Source organism: Hippocampus guttulatus, chromosome 16, assembly GCF_054856545.1.
Source record: "Hippocampus guttulatus isolate MCC_2025c chromosome 16, RoL_Hgut_1.0, whole genome shotgun sequence".
In the NCBI taxonomy this organism is placed as follows: Eukaryota; Metazoa; Chordata; class Actinopteri; order Syngnathiformes; family Syngnathidae; genus Hippocampus; species Hippocampus guttulatus.
The window spans coordinates 527,280-546,574 of NC_141276.1; the positions used below are offsets into that span (position 1 = coordinate 527,280).

The window sequence follows — 19,295 nt, forward strand, 5'->3', positions numbered from 1 at the left end:
GAAGCTGGAGTATAATAAAATAATTTTACAATAGAAAATGATGGAACTAAATGAATGTCTCTTTAATTTTAATCAAAGTTACGACAAACACAATCATTTTATTATATGTTTGTACTCATCCATACCTAATGAACATTTTAAGTATGGTCGTTTTTTAACCTAGAAAATAAAAAGTGAGCGTCAATTTGCCAACCGCACGATCAAACGATTCACAGACATTATGTAATTTACATCTCCGAACAGACGACGGTGCTAGCGTACCAAAACAACGGGTTGAAGTCCCACTCAAGACGCAAGGTAAACGAAGAAGAGTGTAGCCGCTTTCTTTGGTTGCGCAAGGTAAGACTGCACTCTCTATTCGGTTTCGCGCAGTCGGGCAGAAGATCGAAATGGCGGCGCCAGCGGAGAGGATGGAGGTACGATTTCATAACTAATAATATTTTCAAGTTCTCGTTTTTATTGGTTTTCTACAATCGCAGTCTCCTATCGGCTTTTGGTGTGAGCAGATAAACAGATTGTTAAACTTCCTAACGTGAAGGTCTTTATCACATACGCATCAGGTGAATCGTCCATTTTAACTTGGATCCCAAAACCTTAAGAACCTGTTCTGGTTGCGTTTACTGACTGTAAACGGTCTCGCGTTGTCCTTAAAATATGAAGCGCCAGATCCTCCGGGCAAACCCGCTGTTCGCTTTGGTATCTTGAATTGTCTTTTAGACCGCGTGGGGACCAACATGTTAGCTCCTCGGCTAGCTAGCTATCAGCCACGGATGCTGATTCATTCTCTTATTAGGTGTGCTACGGCTTGGGGTTGTCTTTTAAAAAGCTTTGAAAATGGCACGCTTGCTTTCGGTGTCGCTTCGGAAACCCTTGTATGATTTGCCGCCCTTTTTCACCCCCGTTCACCGATGACCGGCTAATTAGTAGCACGCACTAGGGAACGGCGGGGTGTCCAAGCCGTACAGCGCGCTGGCGAAGCTGTGCGTACACTACGTGTAATACACACAGAGTAAAGGGGAGCGAACGCGTCAATGGCTGGCAATCGTTTGATGCGACTTTTTAAGCCGTTCGCTTTTGTGAACTTTCCATTGAGCGCCTGCGTGAACAAGGCCAAGATCACATCGCAGTACTCCAACCATGTGCTCGCATCCTTTGTGCAGCGAGTCAAGCTACACATTGCACAGTGGAGTAGATTGCTACGTTTTTGCCACGAAAACGCTGTTTTGAAGGAGAGCAAACGTTCATCTTTTCAAACGATATAAGCCGACGGTGTGGTTTTTAACAAAATCCAAAAAAAACCCATCTGCCTGCGTCCTGACATTATAAACGTATTTTATGTCCGCAGGAGTTTGAATGCAAGTTCCCAGTTAACAAGGGCCAACAGGTGTCTGTCCTCTATCAATGTCAATAAACAAAGAGGCTAATGATGTGTTGCAAAGCTGCATAATTCTGCAGAGAATCTCAGCAACTGTGATCACTTAATTTTAGTGCAACCGCATTTAGACAAATTAATGTATGGCAATGCAATGCCTAGCGCCGCTGCTGGCTCTCGGCTTCATCACTAAGACGGAAAACAACCGTTATCATAATGCCAAGAAATTCTTCGATACAAACTTGCGGATGGATGGGTGGATACCTGCCCCTGGTGAATCACGGCCACCCCCGGTCCTGTGAAGAGCAACATTCTCATTCACTTCTGACCTCTGTTTAGAATAAATAACTTGCCATTTCTGGTTGCTCTGGGAATCCGCTTTGACAGACAGATACCAGACAGATTTTCCAGAACTGCACCAAAATCAATACCCCCCTCCCTGAAATAAAAGATAAATTGGTATTTGTTTAGGAGTTTACACTGTGGACTTAATGTAATTGTGTGCGTTATTGTTGAGATTTCTCAGGGGGAAAACGTGGCAAAGCCTGCTGCTGAAGATATGACGTCAAAGGATTATTACTTTGACTCATATGCCCACTTTGGCATCCATGAGGTAATTTAAAAACGTTTCCTTTTTTTTTCTCCCAACACACACACACTGTGTGTCCAGTCCTTTTTGTCGCACAATTTGAATCTTGGCTTTTGTCGGCAAATGTTGTAGGAGATGCTAAAGGACGAAGTGCGGACTCTGACCTACCGCAACTCTATGTTCCACAACAAGCATCTCTTTAAGGACAAAGTGGTGCTGGATGTCGGTAGTGGCACGGGCATCCTCTGCATGTTTGCTGCCAAGGCTGGAGCCAAGAAAGTTATTGGGGTAGGTTTGTGTTTGTTACGCCCGACAAAGTGATTGTTTGAATCAGATGGGAACTTTAAATGAAATATTGCCGTTGTGTATTTCTGTGTAGATTGAATGTAGCAGTATCTCAGATTATGCTGTGAAAATAGTGAAGGCCAACAAGATGGATGATGGTGAGTGAACTCATGACTGGGGGAGATGCCGCAATGATTTGGAGAGGGGACTGAATGAATGTATTTGCAAGGATGAAACAAAGGCTTTTTTTTTGTCTACAGTGGTAACTATTATCAAAGGGAAGGTGGAAGAGGTGGATCTCCCTGTGGATGGAGTAGATATCATCATATCTGAGTGGATGGGCTACTGCCTTTTCTACGAGTCCATGCTCAATACAGTCATCTATGCACGGGACAAATGGCTGGTATGTGAAAAATGGACGGTGGACCGCAAATGGCCCGCGGGCCGTGGTTTGGGCACTTTAAAAAATCGAAATCCAGTCGTCATGCAGATGATTTTGACTCCCCCCAACCTCCTCTTGTGCCCTAACAGAAGCAAGATGGACTCATTTTCCCAGACAGGGCAACGCTTTACGTGACTGCAATTGAAGACAGGCAGTACAAGGACTACAAAATTCACTGTGAGTGGCAATGATGAATTACTGTTAAAAAAAGGGGGGGCCATCAAAAATTCACAAGGTATAAAAATGGTATTTTTTACATGTTGCACTCTTTTACCCCTTTCCTACCAATTTGAAAGTGAAACATGAACAGACCCGCTGCGGGAGTGAGCTTGTGTCCCCGTGTGTGTATTTCAGGGTGGGAGAATGTGTACGGATTTGATATGTCGTGCATCAAGGAGGTGGCCATTAAGGAACCCCTGGTTGATGTCGTGGACCCCAAGCAGCTGGTCAGCAGCGCCTGCCTCATCAAGGTGGGAGAACAAGTCACATTTTCTCCACAGTCAAAAGCATTTTGTGTGCGTCTTTTGGCTTTTTGGACTCTTGCTCTTGGTGCCTTAATGTCTTCTTTTTGTATGCAGGAGGTGGACATCTACACGGTGAAGCCGGACGACTTGACCTTCACCTCCCCGTTCTGCCTGCAAGTGAAGCGCAACGACTACATTCACGCGCTTGTTACCTACTTCAACATCGAGTTCACCCGCTGTCACAAGAGGACCGGCTTTTCCACCAGTCAGTCTGCTTGCCCTGCTTCTTATCGTGTAGTGTTGGTATTGTACAAAATACGACACCGGGTCCTCCGTTCACTGTGGAATTCTCTTCCGATGGGGGTGACGTAACACTCCGGAACAGCGGTAAAGTCATAATCATCGCAATCGTGTATGGAACAACAGCTGGAGGCCGCGAACAAGAAACCCATTGAGAAGCAAAGCAGGGCAGTAATTGAGCGTGCCTTCGCGTTTTGACAACGGATTCTTACCATGGTTGATTTGAACAATGGCCTCGACCATTGCCCTCGTAAAACTGAAAAAGATCAAACGTGGTGCAGGCATAACTGACACCGTTATGCTAATGGCAAGTGGCATCGTATGTTAAACAGTCTGAAATTTCCAATAAAACATCATAATTACGCAAAACAAACTGCCGCGTTATGATCTTGCCATCACATGTACTCGCGGACAAGAAGGAAAATCGGATTCGGTGTGGTCTTCCACATCTGTAAACAATACACCAAACGGCCACAGGGGGAGCTCTCAGGCTACAAATGAACCGCATCACAACGGGTAGAAGATTGGACACGGCCGACTTCTTGGCTAACGGTGGTATCAAAACATGTCTTTTTGAAATGATACATGACGCTCGATGCGGTGGTGTAAAAGAAGACGTTGTCATGTGGCACAAGACACGCTCAGTTACTGCTGTATTGATTCCGTTTTCATGTCTTTGTATTTATGGCCCGAGTGTTTTCCATAAATAGTTGACTAATTCTGGTTTTGCTGCTGTGTTACTGTGGGCTAGACTTGTGCTGCAGTTCGTCTTGTGGGCAGCAACACAGACAAAACTGTATATTGAGTACACTACTTGATTTGAAATGATTGCCTCAAACTGATAGAAAGTTGAAGCCCATATCGCCAACTACCAGTGGTCATATTTGGCAACATGGAGGCTTTGCAAATTGGAAGAGGTGTCCGGAAAGGTCGTCGGTGCGCTTTGCTTGAAATTGCAAATGGCATGCCATTTAACACAGTGGCTGTGTTGTCCCCGCGCAGGCCCAGAGTCCCCCTACACCCACTGGAAGCAAACCGTCTTCTATCTGGATGATTACCTGACCGTCAAGATCGGAGAAGAGATCTTGGGCACCATCAGCATGAAGCCAAATGTCAAAAACAATGTAAGCGTTTCAACTGCTTGTTTTAATACAGAGTCGAAGGAAGATGAGTGGCTTGTGTCACTTGCAGGCTTAGTTTTGGAAGGTTCTCATTTAGACCGTCGAGAGGAAGTGAAGACCTGCAAATGAGCGGAATTTCTTGAACTTTAATGAAAACAAACGTCCAACCCTGCGGACTTGTGGTCCCCTGGCACCTTGTCTCCTTAGGAGTCGCCAACTTGGCTCTTAAACCGGACCGACATATTGGTGCCGTTGTCAAATGCAGCTTCCATCTTAGACGGCCGGCTAAAGTCAAGCCTCTCTTTTCTCTGGTGAGCGCTTTGGAACAGTCCTTCACGCCTTCGTCACACCACTGCCGGATGACTGTCACGTACTTGACTTTGGAGTCAGCCACTCCTCCATCGAGCGTTTCCAGTCGCTCCAGAATGCTGCTGCTTGCCTCTTGAGGGAGCACCTGACTCCTAGTCTGGCATCCCTTCTCTGGGTCCTGTCTTCTTTTGAAGATCCAATGATTTGTTTTCCAATCTTGAAATGGCCTGTCCCCACCGTCCCTCTCTGGACCCCCTGCCCGGTGCCTCTGGTCTGCGGACCGGACACGAGTCGAGGTAGCGAGAACTAAGCGGAGGCTGAGAGGTGACTGCGCCTTTTTCGTTGACGCTCCCTTTCTTTGGAATGAACCTTCGGCAGGCCCCCTGGCTTGCCCATCTCAAAACTCGTTTTTCTTCTTTGGCTTTGGAGTCCGCTTGAGACTAAAGTTTGACCGTTTCTGCGCTTTCTACTGTCTTTGTTATTTTATCGTTTTGTTTGTTGTCTGAATTGTTTTTGGCTCCATGTACGGCACTTTGTATACAGCGGTGGTGGTAGTTTTGGCAGTGCTCGAGAAATACCGTCGAGTTTAAATTTTTGTTGAAAAAAATCTATACATTTATTTATTTATTGCCCCAGGGCAACATTTGGGTCAATTCAGAACCATTGCCTTGTGAACTATGGATGGCATTCTTCCTGACCTTAATATAAAATATATAACAGATCGTCTCATTGATCAATGAACACTCTTCATGACAATGGCTTATGATGTCATTTGAAACGGAATCCTTATAGTCTTGAGTAAAGGCCAAAGTAACGCAGTCTACTCCACAGCACTGCTCATTCCTCCACCTGTGGTGATTGCATGTCCCCAAAACGTGCCCCAACATGTTTGACAGGCAAATGCCGCTCAAATGGCTCATTCTTGGGACTCATACTGAATGCGTCTTTGTCCGCAGAGAGACCTGGACTTCACTGTGGATCTCGCCTTCAAGGGCCAGCTGTGCGAAGTGTCCAAGACGTCGGAGTACAGGATGCGCTAGCGGCCTCTTATTACCGACCCCACGCCCCCGTATAGCTTGTCTTTAGAGGCTGACATGTAATGGTTTGACCAAGAGTATGGAAACCGTTAAAATAGTCCCCCTGCAGCAACTTTTTTTTTTTTTTTTTTTTTTTTTGCGGGGGGGGGGGGGGTTGTATAATTTTCTTGTTCAAATATTTGCCATGTATAAATGTTTTTCCAAGTTTTGGGGGGAGTGAGTTGGCAGTGAGACTCGTTGAGCAGTAGTCAACCCTATGCATGTTTTGTCTCCATCATCCTTCTTGTTTTTTTGCACATGCAAGACCCCCAAAACGCACGCTCTCTCGACGGAACAACTTGGACAGTCGCTTGGGCCACTGCTCTCCTTGTTTCTTTGGACTGTGTAGAAGCTGAAAACATGTAGGTTCTTGGTCCGTCCGTCCCCCCTCCCTTCAAAAGATGGCTTCTTTTAAGCCCAGTGGGGGTTCAGTTGGGACTCAAACTAAAACGGTATTAAGATTTGAAAATTGAACCCGAGCTATGACTACCATCTCCATTTTGGGGGGCACTGTTCTTGACTGAGAAGGTCAACGCTTGCAACTTGTATTTTATGTGTCAAAAACTTGTGCTCCTTAGTCCCGTTACGATGACACCAGGTCACGTGAAGTCTCCCCCCCGCCGAGTTTTCTTTTAGCAGCTCAAATCGTTTGACATTTTGAGAGCCAATTGTCACCATCCAACGTTCAAGTTTTTAGTGTTTAGCGTACCGCCGGTGCTCATTGCTGCTGGGCCTGAGGGAGGAACAGAGACTGCCTGGTTCCAGCTGGTTGCACAGCTCCATAGGTGTCTTCTTGGAGCACCTGTGTTCAAGTATGCCTTCGTGTATTGTCTGAGGCAATTTGAGTCGGTCGAAACTGAAGTAACCGTGTGGGCACATGACTCACCACACTGACTTTTTTTTTTCTTTTGTTTTTTGTCTGCTGCTTTTTTTTTAATAGTGAAATTAAAACTGTAAATTAAACTTTTTTTGGTTTGTTTTGCACCTGCTCCATTCATTTTGATTGCTTTTATTGTTCCAATAACAATTGTACACAATTTTTACTATTTATAAACAAGCAGTCCGTGGTCATTTATGGTTGCAAGTAAAGGTCTGAGGAAAGTGAAATTGCTGATTTTATTTTTTATGCTGTCCAATATTGTCACCCTTCTATAAAAATGGCCCAAGAATCTAATTCCGGTCGGATTATATTCAATTGTGGAATTTCGGGGTGGAAATTAATGATCTGTTTGACAAACAAAATTTGGCAATTTATTGAACAGACTTGTTTCAGATCACACAGCGTAATTTGGGTGGCATTTTATTTCGTATTTTTAAATCATTTTTTAAATTTTTGACAATATCTATAAATTTAGTTTCCTGCTCTTAAACTGAATGCATACTTGATGGTTTTAAATGCTCCTGAAATGAAGTGCTGCTTGACGAACCAATAATGTATGTGACATCACTGAAGGCCTAAGATTGAAATGCACGGCCCGCCACTGCCCCGGGCATCGAATCGAGGAGGAAGGAGGCGCGCGTTGTCGGTCAAGTTGCTGAGGGATACGTGACGTCACGGCCGGGGCGAGGCTTCCCGAGTCCCTTGGCGGTGTGCCGCGGACTGAGACAGAGACGGGCAGACAAGAGAGCGCAAGGAGGCAGGATGAAGAAGAGCGACAAGGCGGACAAAGGCGGCGGTCGCGGAAAGTCGGAAATTAAGGGAGAGAAAGTTCAGGTACGCCACCCGACCACCTTGACAAATGATGCCACTCGGTTGGAGCGTGCCGCTGCTTTCTTTGCGTTCTTTTTCCCTGAGCCAACACAAAACTGTTGGGACATCTCGTCGCTCCCCCATAAAAGCGCGTATGCAACGTGACATTCATTTGATCACTTTAAGAATCAAATATAATGCGATGTGAATATTCCAGACGGCGCCTTCCAAAACACAAATCATGGCACGTTTTGTGTGCGAGAAGCGATAACCACTCACGTTTGACTTTGAACCTCGGGCAGGTGGTGATTCCAGCCTGCTACAGAGCAGTCACATAAACAGTTTGGAAAAGCAAAAGGAGCGAACCGGTCGAACCAGTCCTCATTCATCGAGAGTCCCAATGACTAACCTCTGCTTCGCAGCTTCTTGATCAAACCCACGCGCAGGCGATATTGTTGAGAGGCATTTGCACTCATGCCTCAACTTGAAAGACGTTTTCTTAGCGCACTGGTAGAAACCCAGCAGAGACCAATCGGTTGGACTTTGGCCATGAATTACTCGAGAGGTTGAATTGGGCTGTGATAAAAACAGGATTTATTGTCACGGACTCTCGCGCGGCGGTCCCCAACCGCCGGTGCGCCGACCGGTAGTACCGAGCCGCACGGAGACAGACCTGCGCTTTCCACTTCTCTTCTCTGATCAATTGATCAAGATCGTTCTTCTGCTCAGAGTTGGATCCCGAAGATCATCAAGAAGCGAGTGTGCACCACCTTTGTTGAAGATGCTTCCAGGTCAATATCTCTTGATAGAAACGCAACATAATTGTCATGAAATTCTGATGATCTGCCTTAGACAAACACCCTCAGCCCACCCCCACATTCACACATGCACACATCCATGAATCTGTAAAACACACTTTCCAGATGTTCATACCTTAACCTGTCAAGCTTTGAAGACTTTTTTTATTTTGTAGCTTAAACATGAACCCCGATTGCAATTGGTTGGTTGAGAAGGTTGCCAGTGAGGTCAAGGAAAGGTTATCCAGCATTTGTGATACTGTACTAAGAAGCGAGGAATAACAGAATGTGTGTGTGTGTTTATGTCAGTCATGGAGTACTATGTCAGTGCGGTCATGTGCGCAACGTGCATAACGTCTTGGAGCCAAGGGACTCCGGCGACGGTGGCGGCGCCGCCGAGTGGGACAGTGGGCGGCACACCACCGAGTGCACCACCGACGCCTTTGGAGAGCTGGAGTTTGCCGGCGCTGCACGTCGACACAGCTACGTGAGTGGCATCGCTCGACTGACACGGCGACGACGGAGGCAGCGCAGCGTTTGGCAGAGTAGTCGCCGTTTGAAGAGACTGCCGAGCGTAGCGATCCAAACTCGCACGATGGAGGCCCACCTTTTGTTCTTATTAGCACTGTTGGCAAGCCGGCGGGCCGGCGCTCAAAGCACGGGGCCTCACTCATGCAGTCGCATGGTTAACGGTGGAGAGCCTCCTTCAGAAAAATGCGTGAAGGGCCGCTTTCAACTTCAATTTAGTCGTAGTCGTAGTAGGAGTCGTCCAAAGTCGTCTCCATCTGAGTGTGACGCAACAAGCCCGTGAAAATAAAGGCAAAATAAGACAGCGAATCATGTTTTGAACTCACAATTGCGGAGGCCCGTTTTTGATGTCTGCCCATCAAAGTATCTCATCACCATTTTGTCTCTTTGTCCCGTCAAGTTTCTGCGGCTGTCATGCGACACGCAACCTGAGCTCATTTACAACCTGATGACAACCTACTGGGCTTTGCCCTCACCCAACTTGGTGGTGTCAGTGGTGGGCGGCGAAGGCTGTGAGAATATCGCAACGTGGCTACGAGAGGTCCTGAGAAACGGGCTGGTTCGGGCTGCGCAGAGCACGGGTGAGAAAAGTTCACTGGGAAATGACCAAAGAAGAGCATGATGGGGTTTTTTTTTGTTTCTTGATTTGCCTACATGTCAGGCGAAGAGCACCCACACGGGTCAGGCTTGGTACGGATAAATCAGACCGACCCGGCAGGCCTTCAATACCGAATTTGCGCCGCCCTTGCTGTGCAGTGACGCATTGTTGCGGCCAGCCCAAAATTTTCATCGCAAAACCAATTCAACCAGGCAGTCGAGAGCCCGAGTCTGAAGCAGGCGCAAAGTTTTGATGGGAAGCCGCGGGTTACGGAACCGGAGGCGTGTGAGTACAGGCAAAGCTGGTTGAGCTCATTTCGTGCCAGCGGCTGACTGGTCGAACGAGGCACAGGAACAAATGAGAGAAGTAGCAAATTAACAGATACCGGCACAGGCGTGGTGAATTTGCAGAGGAAGCCGCCGGAGTAACATTTTGAAAAGTATACAAACACGTTCGGAGCTAATGTGCAACGACATGCATCCGCAACACAATTTAGCAACGATGAGCAGCAACAAACCTTTGTGTCAACCCCCTCCCAAAAAAAATCATAAGTAAATATATATATACATATGAGAGAGAGCTAGATCTATATATAGATATATATATACAATATCTATATATATATATTTATTCATTTTCCGAACCGCTTAATCCTCACAAGGGTCGCGGGGGCTGCCGGAGCCTATCCCAGCCGTCTTCGGGCAGTAAGCGGGGGACACCCTGAACCGGTTGCCAGCCAATCGCAGATATATATATATATATATACACACTATTTTATTAAATGACAAATTCTGCTCAATTTGTTGCAGTCTTTCAGTCGACAGAAAGGAGAGAAAGAAGACATTTTTTAAAAAACCCTACAGAGGACAAACATAGACAGCGCAACACCCAGATGAGATGTCTGATGAAAAAGGAAATCGAAAGCACGAACAAAGTCCTGAAAACCTCAAAGGAACAACCAAACACACCACTATGAGAAACGAAACAACCATGACAGTCAACGATGAAACAAAGCCAAACGTAGACCAAAAGACAGTCATGACAATGTAACTGTCATTTTTTTGTTTTTCTTTTTTCCATCATGAACCCGCGACAAGCAAATGCACTTGGATGGAAGCCATGCATCTCCTGTCATTTCACCATCCCCGCTTTGAAGAGCCCGCTTTTCACGTCCGATCTCAGCCAGTTGCTCGTCTGTGTTGTCCAGGGGCCTGGATCTTGACGGGGGGTCTCTGGGAAGGCGTGGCCCGATGCGTAGGGGAGGCGGTGCGGGACCATGACGCCGCGGCTCCGGCTCTCTCGAAAAACAAAGTCATCGCGGTGGGACTCGCGCCCTGGGGCGTCGTGCACAACAGGCAGCAGCTTGTCAATGCGCAGGTACGCCTTCATCAGCGCCAGTTTCGCTCGTCCTTGGCACGACCCTAAACATGTTTTCTTTTGAAGGAGAGGTCAAAGTCAGGGTGGCTCATGCGACCGGACTAAAAGTCGACGCTCCTGATTGCAAAATCAACTCTTGTGTCTTCGAAGGGAAGCTTCCCAGCTCGCTACTATGTCCAGAACACGCCGCATGACAGCTGCTGCCTGGACAACAACTACCAGGCTTTTCTGCTGGTGGATGATGGGAGCACCGGCAGGAGAGGAGGAGAGACGGCCTTTCGAGCCAATCTGGAGGACTACATTTCACATCAACGCACTGGCATTTGGGGTGAGTCAACCGTCTCCATTCAAGGCACTAAGACTCAACTCAACTCAACTCGACGGTACTTCTCGAGCACTATCGAACAACCGCCGCTGTGTCCAAAGTGCTGTATGCGGAGCCAGAAGAACGCAGGCAACAACAAACGATAAAGCAATCCATTCATGAGCAGCAGCAGCATTCTGGAGCAACTGGAGACGCTTGATGGAGGATTGGCTGACTGTAAATTTCAGAAATCAAAAAGTTCCACAACTGTCACTTGCGGCCGCTGATGGCTTTGGATGGAAACCGGCAACTGCAGATTTCTAACCCATGTCAGTGTGGCCATTTTTCTTGGCGAGTAAATTCCCATTGTGGGGTCTTTTGACCACAAGTGCAAAGACAAGTGAAAGCCCGTTTGGCTTTCTGCAACGGGAGAAAATCAACAATTGACGTCCGGATTTGTCCCGCTTGAACCTGCTATTGTGTCTCAACAGGTAGTGGGAGTATTGAAATCCCGGTGCTGTGTATGCTCATCTCTGGGGATGCCCGCATGCTAGAGGTGGGAACGCTACTCGCATGGTAACGGTAATCTCTACCAATGGCTGTTTTCTGGCGTTTTGTACTCACTCGGGGATTGGCCCACCATCCAAGGTCTCATTGATTTTGCGCGTCTGTGTTGTCCGTGCAGAGAGTCGATACGTCTCTGAGGAGATCGACGCCCTGGCTCGTTCTTTCCGGAACTGGTCCGGCTGCAGACTTTATCAGCGAACTTCTCTTGAGTCTTGCCTGCAGCTCCATCAGTCAGACATCCCCGTCGACAATGGGCGAGATTGCCGAGTATCTTTCGGACATCCGTGAGCTGGTGCGCGACAAGGTCAATCGATACTTCCAAGGAGAAGATGACCTGGAAAAACTGGTGGACAGTGTAAGTTTGTCCGCATTCATCATTTTCCGCCGGTGGCTCGCATGGAATAGTCGCGCGTGTGCTCATTCCACAGAAAATTCTTGAAATAAGACACGGCGTGACATTTTTGCTCTTTAAAACCCTTCCCGGGCGTCCCAAACATTCTGATGAGGAAAAATGACTCACTTGTCACCTTCTGCTTGTAATCATTTGCTTTTGGGAGGGAGTGGTTCCGTCTCATGCAAATGCAGGTACGAGCCTCGTTCCCTTGACGAGCGGGGTGCGGTGTATCTTGTCCCGAGGGCGACCATTTTTTTAGCTTGTGCTCCCGAGCCGCCCCGTTGCTCCCAAGCGAACGTTTCCGGGGCGAGGCGTGACTTTGAGTTGGAGATGGGACAGGCCGCGCGGGGGACATTAAAAGCAAACGCCGTGCCGAGTCGATTTCATGAGGCGGAGGCGGGATGTGCGCTAAACTGCACGGAGGATCCGCTTTCGCTCAAAACTTGACGTGTGGACCCGATGGAAAAAGAACATCTTGCGTAACGTGCGCCCATTTGAGAGACCTCACTCGCTTTCAAGACCACTGCCATCGAACATCGCTTGAGTCTTTTCCTTCCGCTCCTGCTGCGTGTCCAGGCGCTGAGCATTTATCACAACCGAGAGCTCATCACTGTTTTCCGTGGGCAGCAAGAAGGACTATATGATTTTGATACCGTCCTCCTCAAAGCCCTCGTAAGAGGTATGTGCACGGCTTACTTGAAAACGCAAGCTTCATTGTGAAAAAAAAAACAAAAAATGTCTTCGCGGGGACCCGTCAGTGTTAGCGTGACCTTTACCTCCATTGCTTGCTGTCTTTTTTTTTTTCTTTTTTTTTTTTCTGAGTCAAGCGAGTAAACGTCTGTCGAGCGATGCCAGTCAGTACACCCAAGAGTTGAAACTGGCCGTGGCCTGGAACAGAGTGGACATCGCCAAAGCGGAACTCTTCGCTGGAAACATCCAGTGGACGGTCAGAATCAATCTCTCATCCCCCGAAACTTGATTGCTCCGTTGACATGCTCGACTGGGGATGTCTGGTGTCATGACCTTGCAATATGTTCATCCTAACATCGCCTTCGTAAAAGAAAAAGAAAAGAACGGGGTCCGTCAATGGACCAGAAAGATGAGAATGCAATGAAAAAAAAAAGCCCAAATTGATCTTGAGTGGCCTGATTCAAGGTGATCTCTCTCTGGACCGGTCGAGGGGCAATTTAGAGTCTTCAATTCACCGAGGAGACGACTGTATTTTCAGTACGAGGACCTGGACGACTCCATGACGGACGCGCTGATCAATGACAAGCCCCAGTTTGTGCGCCTCTTCTGCGAGAACGGTCTGAACATGGTGGACTACCTGACGTACGAGCGCCTGGAGAGCTTGTATCGCTCGTTCTCGGACAGCACGGTGGTCTACGCTCTGCTTCGGGAGCATCTGAGTGACCGTCTGAGCCTGTCCGCGTCGCTGGCCAGTCTGAACGCGGACGGAGCGGGACAAACGGCGGCGCCCTGGCCCGCGTCGGCGCAAGAGCTCAGTCTGTTTGAGGTGAGGCCAACGGCGCGGACGTCGGAAACCGTCTTGTGCGGAACTCGCTTCTTTGATGGCGGAAGGGATTCCCATCCATGGTGCTCAAGTGACTCGTCGGCGTCGGGCAAACGCCGGCGGTGGATTTGGCGAACCGAGCCGGCGATGGTCACGCCGCTGTTTGTTGTCGTCGATGATGCAGGTGTCACGCGTGCTGTGGGACCTGCTGGGAGACGTCTGTCAGCCTTTCTACTATGAAGTCCTGGGCCTGGACCCCGAATCCGGCCTTCGGAACGCGCTCCGAGTCCGTAACCGGCGCTCCCTCCTCGCCGCAAGCTGTAGCCTCTGGGCCGAGGGGGCTCCATTTGAGACGACCGACGCGTCCGCTCACACCCGTGTCCTTTTTCTTTCCTCTCAGCAAGTCATCAAGTTGTTGCGGGGGAAATGCGCATACCGGGACAAACACTGCCAGTCTCCCTGGGCGGCGCTCTTCATCTGGGCCGTCCTGCAGAACCGCAGCGAGATGGCCGTTTACTTCTGGGAGATGGCGAGTCTCCCGATGAAACTCGCCCCTTTCGCTCTCGGAGCGCACCGTTTGCGTCGGGTGGCCGCGCGGACGGTTTTTGGTGATCTTTGAGCGAGCGTACCTCTGTTCCCGTTCAGGCGGGCGAGTCGGTGCTGAGCGCGCTGGGCGGCTGTAAGCTGCTGAGGGAAATTTCTCAGCTCGAATGCGAGACCGAGAGCAAGGTGGCCGTGAAAGAACTGGCGCAGAAGTTTGAGGACCTCGCGCACGGTGAGATCCGGCCGCGTTTCCCGTCGAGCGCGGCTTGCGAACATTGCGGCCGATGACCCTCCCGCCTCGTCGGGATCCTTTTCAGACGTGTTTGGAGAGTGTTACCGGAGCAGCGAGAGGCGCTCGTTCAACCTCCTGATACGAAAGTCTCCGAGGTGGCCCGCCAGCACGTGTCTGCAGATGGCCACCGCGGCCGACGCTCGCCATTTCTTCAGCCACGATGGCGTTCAGGTTGGCGTTCGGGTTCCTTCTTTCCTCGGTCCCGACCGACGGCCGGCAATAACGGCGGCGAGCGCGCGCGGCGTCTCGTGAGCTTGCCGCGCCTCGCGTCAAGCCGCCGCTCTCTGCCGTAGGCGCTGCTCTCCCAGATCTGGTGGGGCAGCATGGACAGAAGTACCCACGTCTGGAAATTGCTTGCCTGTTTCTTCGCGCCCCCCCTCATCTACACGGACTTGATCGCTTTCAGGTCTCGTTCTCCATTCTGCGACGGTTTGCGAGCGGGGGGGGGGGGGGGCAGATTTGAACCGCCGGCTGTTTTGATACAGGAAGGATGAAGAGGACGCGGCGCCTCCCGCCGAGCTCCGCCGCATCGAGACTGACGACAGAGACGCAAATGATGCGACCGTCCTCCCCCTGGAAGACATGATCCACAAGTAAAGGCGCGCATCCGTTCGTCCGTCGGCTCCTTCCGAAGCACGGGCGGCTTTGAACTGCCGATTTCCAAACTCTTGGTTCTTTGTTGTGCGCTCACTAGCGACGGTCACGCCGAGGAGGTCCGGCCTCTCAAAGAACAAGTCAAAGGTGGGTCTTCGGCACGTCTTCTTTGGTAAATTGACGCCCCCTCCTCCTTGATACGTCATCAAATGGCTGCCGTATACACGGAAAGGATGTTTCGATCCGAGGTGGTTCGTTTGCGCGAAGATGTCAACTTGAGCCGTTGGAGGCGACATTGACGTCCTCGGTATCGCGGACTTCGGTCCAATGCGATACGACGCGCGTCTGGTTTTCAGCCTCCTTTTGCCGTTGTCCCTTTCAGCCTCCAAAATGAGACGACCCTTCACGGTGTCGCAGTGGAGAAAATTTTGGTTTGCCCCCGTCACCTCCTTTCTGGGCAACGTGCTGATGTACTTCCTGTTCCTGGTCTTGTTTGCTTACGTCCTGTTGGTGGACTTCAAGTCCCCATCTCAAGGCGGCCCGTCCAAGCTGGAATTTGTGCTCTACTTTTGGGTTTTTACCTTCGCGTGTGAAGAGTTTCGACAGGTCAGTGGTTCCGCCGGCAGCTCGGAGCGCTCGCGATGAAAATGGGATGAAAGACTCCCGAAAGCCACGTCAAAGTCTCTGCATCTTTGGTCGACAGAGCTTCTTCATGCCCGACAACTTCCTCCTCCAGAGGCTGAAGAGTTACATCCAGGATAAATGGAATAAGTGTGACCTCACGGCCATCGTCATCTTCATTTGCGCTCTGTGCTGCAGGTGAGCCTGCCGCTTTTCTTCCACATCTTGGAGTCCGACTCTCGTGCTTCTCTTTCATCAAAACGTGGGCAGTCTATGCGCGCGGACACTTTTGTGACGCGGACGTTTTGCCGGTTTCATCAAAATCATTCCACGAAGACGAATTATAGTCGACGCCCGACAGCCGATTTCCCCTCAGCTGCCCGAGCAAGCCGCGGCAGTGACGTACGCCACTTTTCACGCCCTTTTCCCCTTCCATTTTTATGGACGTGGCCCTCCCGCAAAAACGGTTGGCGGACACCCCCGGCTTCCGCGTTCGCCCCGCTCACCTGTTTTAAAGCGCTTCACCCTCAACCCGAGTCGACTCTTTCCGTGTTTCAAGACATGGATGAAGCGGACACGAGAGTTGTTGTTTTTGTCTTTCAGGATGTTTCCGTGGTCCTTCAAGTTTGGGCGCGCTCTGATGGCCGTGGATTATATCGTCTTCGCGCTGCGCCTGATCCACATATTTGCTGTCCACAAACAGCTTGGGCCCAAGATCATCATTGTCGGCAAAATGGTAAAAGATGCCAAACGGCAGCGAACGCGACGCGCTCGCCCAAGAATGAAAAGATCTTGAAGCCACTCGGTCGCGTCACTTTTCTTTCTTTCTTTCCGCAGATGAAAGACATTTTCTTCTTCCTCTTTTTCCTGGCCGTGTGGCTCGTGGCCTACGGAGTCGCCAACCAGGCGCTTCTCTACTCGTACGATCCCCGACCGGATTGGATATTTCGCCGTGTCTTGCACAAACCCTACATGCACATTTATGGACTACTTCCCATGGAAGAAGTGGACGGTGAGTGGTTTCGCCCGTCGAGGGCGGACGCCAAGTCAAAAGTCTTCTCTGCCATCGTGCCGTGTGCCCCCGCGTGTCGAAACTCATCATTCTCATGAAGACGGACTTTCCGGAATGAGAATGAATCCGAATCGAGCGCCGGCCGTCGTCTTTTTGTCCTGTACCGCGCGTCAACGACCTCAAAGCGTTGCAAGCGTCACGTGAAACTCGGGGAAACGGGTGAGCCGTGACCGTCGCGAGCCGACGGCGGGGGCGGTCCGATCAAAGGTCAAAGACGTATACGGAGAGGTCGATATCTTTTATCTCCAGCTAGCTCATTATTATTGTTATTATACACCCACCATAGTCAACCATTGAACTAACAAAGACTCACAAGGGTCGCGTTCCGGAGCCCATCCCGGCCGTCTTCGGGCAGTGGGCGGGGGACACCCCGAACCGCTTGCCAGCCAATCGCAGGGCACACAGAAACCAACGAGGCTTGTGCTGAATGCGCTCCCATTTCGACCTTTTCGTTTCTTTTCCACGTAGACGAATTATTTCCAGAAGTCAACTGCACCGACAACAGGACACTCATTCAAGCGGGAGCAGAGCCCTGCATGAACACTTACGCCAACTGGCTGGTTATCCTCCTCCAGACCGTCTACCTTCTGGTTACCAACATCCTGCTAATCAATCTCCTCATCGCCATGTTCAGGTACGCTCGGAAGGATTCATCGCGAGCGCGTCAGTCCGGCTTTCCGACGCGACGCTTTCATTTCTTTTTCCTTTGCCGGCCCACAGTTACACTTTCAACAAAGTTCAGGACCACAGCGACACCTATTGGAAGTTTCAGCGTTACAGCCTCATTGTGGAATACCATTCCAGGCCTTGCCTGGCCCCGCCGTTCATCATCATTTCACATCTGAATGTTTTCATCAAGAGATACATTCGACGCATCCCCTCCGAAAAGAGAAAACACTTTGGTGAGAACGGCACAAAGCGCAGTTCCAAAACACGAACAGCTCTCCGAAACGAGGATAGACGACCTCGCGCTACGATTTGGATGCGGTCCGAGCGGACGTCATTTTTCACTATCTGCCGCCAAATTGTCGTTCTGCCTGACGCCTCCCGGATGCGCCAGAACGCTAAAGCATAGCGGGGGCGCCGTGGCAAATTGGCACAAGACTCGAGAAACACCAACCGTCGAAGAAAATAGAGGAGGCCTTTCTTTCTTTCTCCCCCCCTGCTGTGTTCCGACGGTTGACTGCGACATTCTGCTCTCAGTTTTGGAGCTGCAAGGCGTGAAGGCCAGCCGACTTAACATGTGGGAGGCCATCCAGAAAGAGGATCTCCTCTCTGCTCAGAACAAGCGACAAAGAGAGAGCGACACGGAGCGGCTCAAACGTACGTCCATCAAGTAAGTACCACACTTGATGCAATTGGATGGATGCAAATATAGAGGATACAAGGTCAGTAATCGTCCTTTCTCATAGAAGTCAAAAGTCCAAAAAAAAGAAATACTGTGTGTGCGTATATTTAGAGCCATCTAGTGGTAAACTATTAGAATGCAACGACCTAAACTCGAAGCGAGGGCATTTGGAGCACGCGCACGGGAAGGCGGCCAAGCGTGCCACCTTGACTATATGGTGCGGGTGATTTATGGGAAATGAATGAAACTCCACCTTGTGTGTGTGTGTGTGTGTGTGGAGGGTGGACAGTATGCTGAAGCACATGGCAGAGAACCGTGACCACGACCGGCGTTTGCAGCTTCTGGAGACAGAGGTGAGCCTTCCTCAGTATGCCCGATGCCTACCACAGCCAAAATAGGCAATTAGTCGCTTCCATCAAGCATTCAGAGTCCACTTGTTATCTTGTCATCAGTCACATTTGGAACTACAGTATTCTCAGTGTTGCAGTATCCTCTCTCCCTCCCTCCCCCCTTCCCCAGATGGAGTTCTGCTGCAACGCCCTCTCCTGGATGATGGAAGCTATGTCTCAGAGTAATTTGATAGCCACCGACCGCAGCCCTCCAATCCTAAGAGGTACCGTATACTGAACGCCCTGATGGAGGAACTCGGATTCACCTCCTTCAATCACAATAGCATCACTGAGGGGATTTTGATTGTCTCTTGATGAGGTGTTCGTTCTGTCTTTTTGTCGTCGCCCGTCGCCCCCCCCCCCCCCAACTGTTGTAGATCTGTCGCCAAGCTGAAGTGCCCGACCATGGTTCTTTCTCTCGCACACACAAACATGCACGCATCCGTTCATTCACACGTTGGTTACTCAGGGGAAGAGTTTTGTTGTTGTTTTGTTTTCGCTATCAATTTACTGACTTACATTTCTTGACTGGGTTGATGTTTATGTAGAATTTCATTTTTCTTAATTTCAACTGAGATAAAGTACAATTATGTGCACCTTTTGGCAGCCATTTGAGAAAGAGTTGTTGAGCGGATGATTCTTGGTGAACTTTTGTATTTTATGAGAAAATAAATTCTTCACCTAGAAAAAAAAAGTGGAATCAAAGACAA

General features: G+C 49.6%; 2 protein-coding genes across 5 annotated transcripts; both read left to right on the plus strand.

Moving 5' to 3' along the window:
- Positions 1 to 274: 274 nt before the first annotated feature.
- prmt1 (protein arginine methyltransferase 1) lies at positions 275 to 6,942 on the plus strand. Of its 2 annotated transcripts, none has more exons than XM_086133688.1 (10): positions 275 to 416; positions 1,890 to 1,985; positions 2,094 to 2,249; positions 2,341 to 2,404; positions 2,507 to 2,649; positions 2,778 to 2,865; positions 3,043 to 3,158; positions 3,267 to 3,417; positions 4,455 to 4,576; positions 5,839 to 6,942. In XM_086133688.1, exons 1-10 carry the CDS (start codon positions 390 to 392, stop codon positions 5,920 to 5,922), a joined length of 1,047 nt encoding a protein of 348 aa, XP_085989814.1. In that variant the 5' UTR covers positions 275 to 389; the 3' UTR covers positions 5,923 to 6,942. The 2 variants fall into 2 exon arrangements, with proteins under 2 accessions (XP_085989814.1, XP_085989815.1); XM_086133689.1 differs by having other exon boundaries at positions 296 to 416; positions 1,899 to 1,985.
- A 604-nt stretch (positions 6,943 to 7,546) lies between these two features.
- LOC147192259 (transient receptor potential cation channel subfamily M member 4-like) lies at positions 7,547 to 19,295 on the plus strand. Of its 3 annotated transcripts, XM_086133680.1 has the most exons (28): positions 7,547 to 7,672; positions 8,378 to 8,439; positions 8,755 to 8,932; positions 9,374 to 9,554; positions 10,779 to 10,948; positions 11,099 to 11,276; positions 11,744 to 11,808; positions 11,938 to 12,174; positions 12,790 to 12,892; positions 13,041 to 13,159; positions 13,442 to 13,729; positions 13,911 to 14,012; positions 14,127 to 14,255; positions 14,372 to 14,501; positions 14,587 to 14,732; positions 14,855 to 14,967; positions 15,047 to 15,154; positions 15,256 to 15,302; positions 15,538 to 15,761; positions 15,859 to 15,974; positions 16,380 to 16,512; positions 16,614 to 16,788; positions 17,317 to 17,482; positions 17,569 to 17,750; positions 18,052 to 18,184; positions 18,477 to 18,549; positions 18,716 to 18,809; positions 18,963 to 19,295. In XM_086133680.1, the coding sequence occupies exons 1-28, from the start codon at positions 7,601 to 7,603 to the stop codon at positions 18,977 to 18,979; spliced, it is 3,741 nt and encodes a 1,246-aa protein (XP_085989806.1). In that variant the 5' UTR covers positions 7,547 to 7,600; the 3' UTR covers positions 18,980 to 19,295. The 3 variants fall into 3 exon arrangements, 2 of the variants coding, with proteins under 2 accessions (XP_085989806.1, XP_085989807.1); XR_015103262.1 differs by lacking the exon at positions 18,963 to 19,295 and having other exon boundaries at positions 18,475 to 18,549; XM_086133681.1 differs by lacking the exons at positions 7,547 to 7,672; positions 8,378 to 8,439; positions 8,755 to 8,932 and having other exon boundaries at positions 9,409 to 9,554; positions 11,104 to 11,276.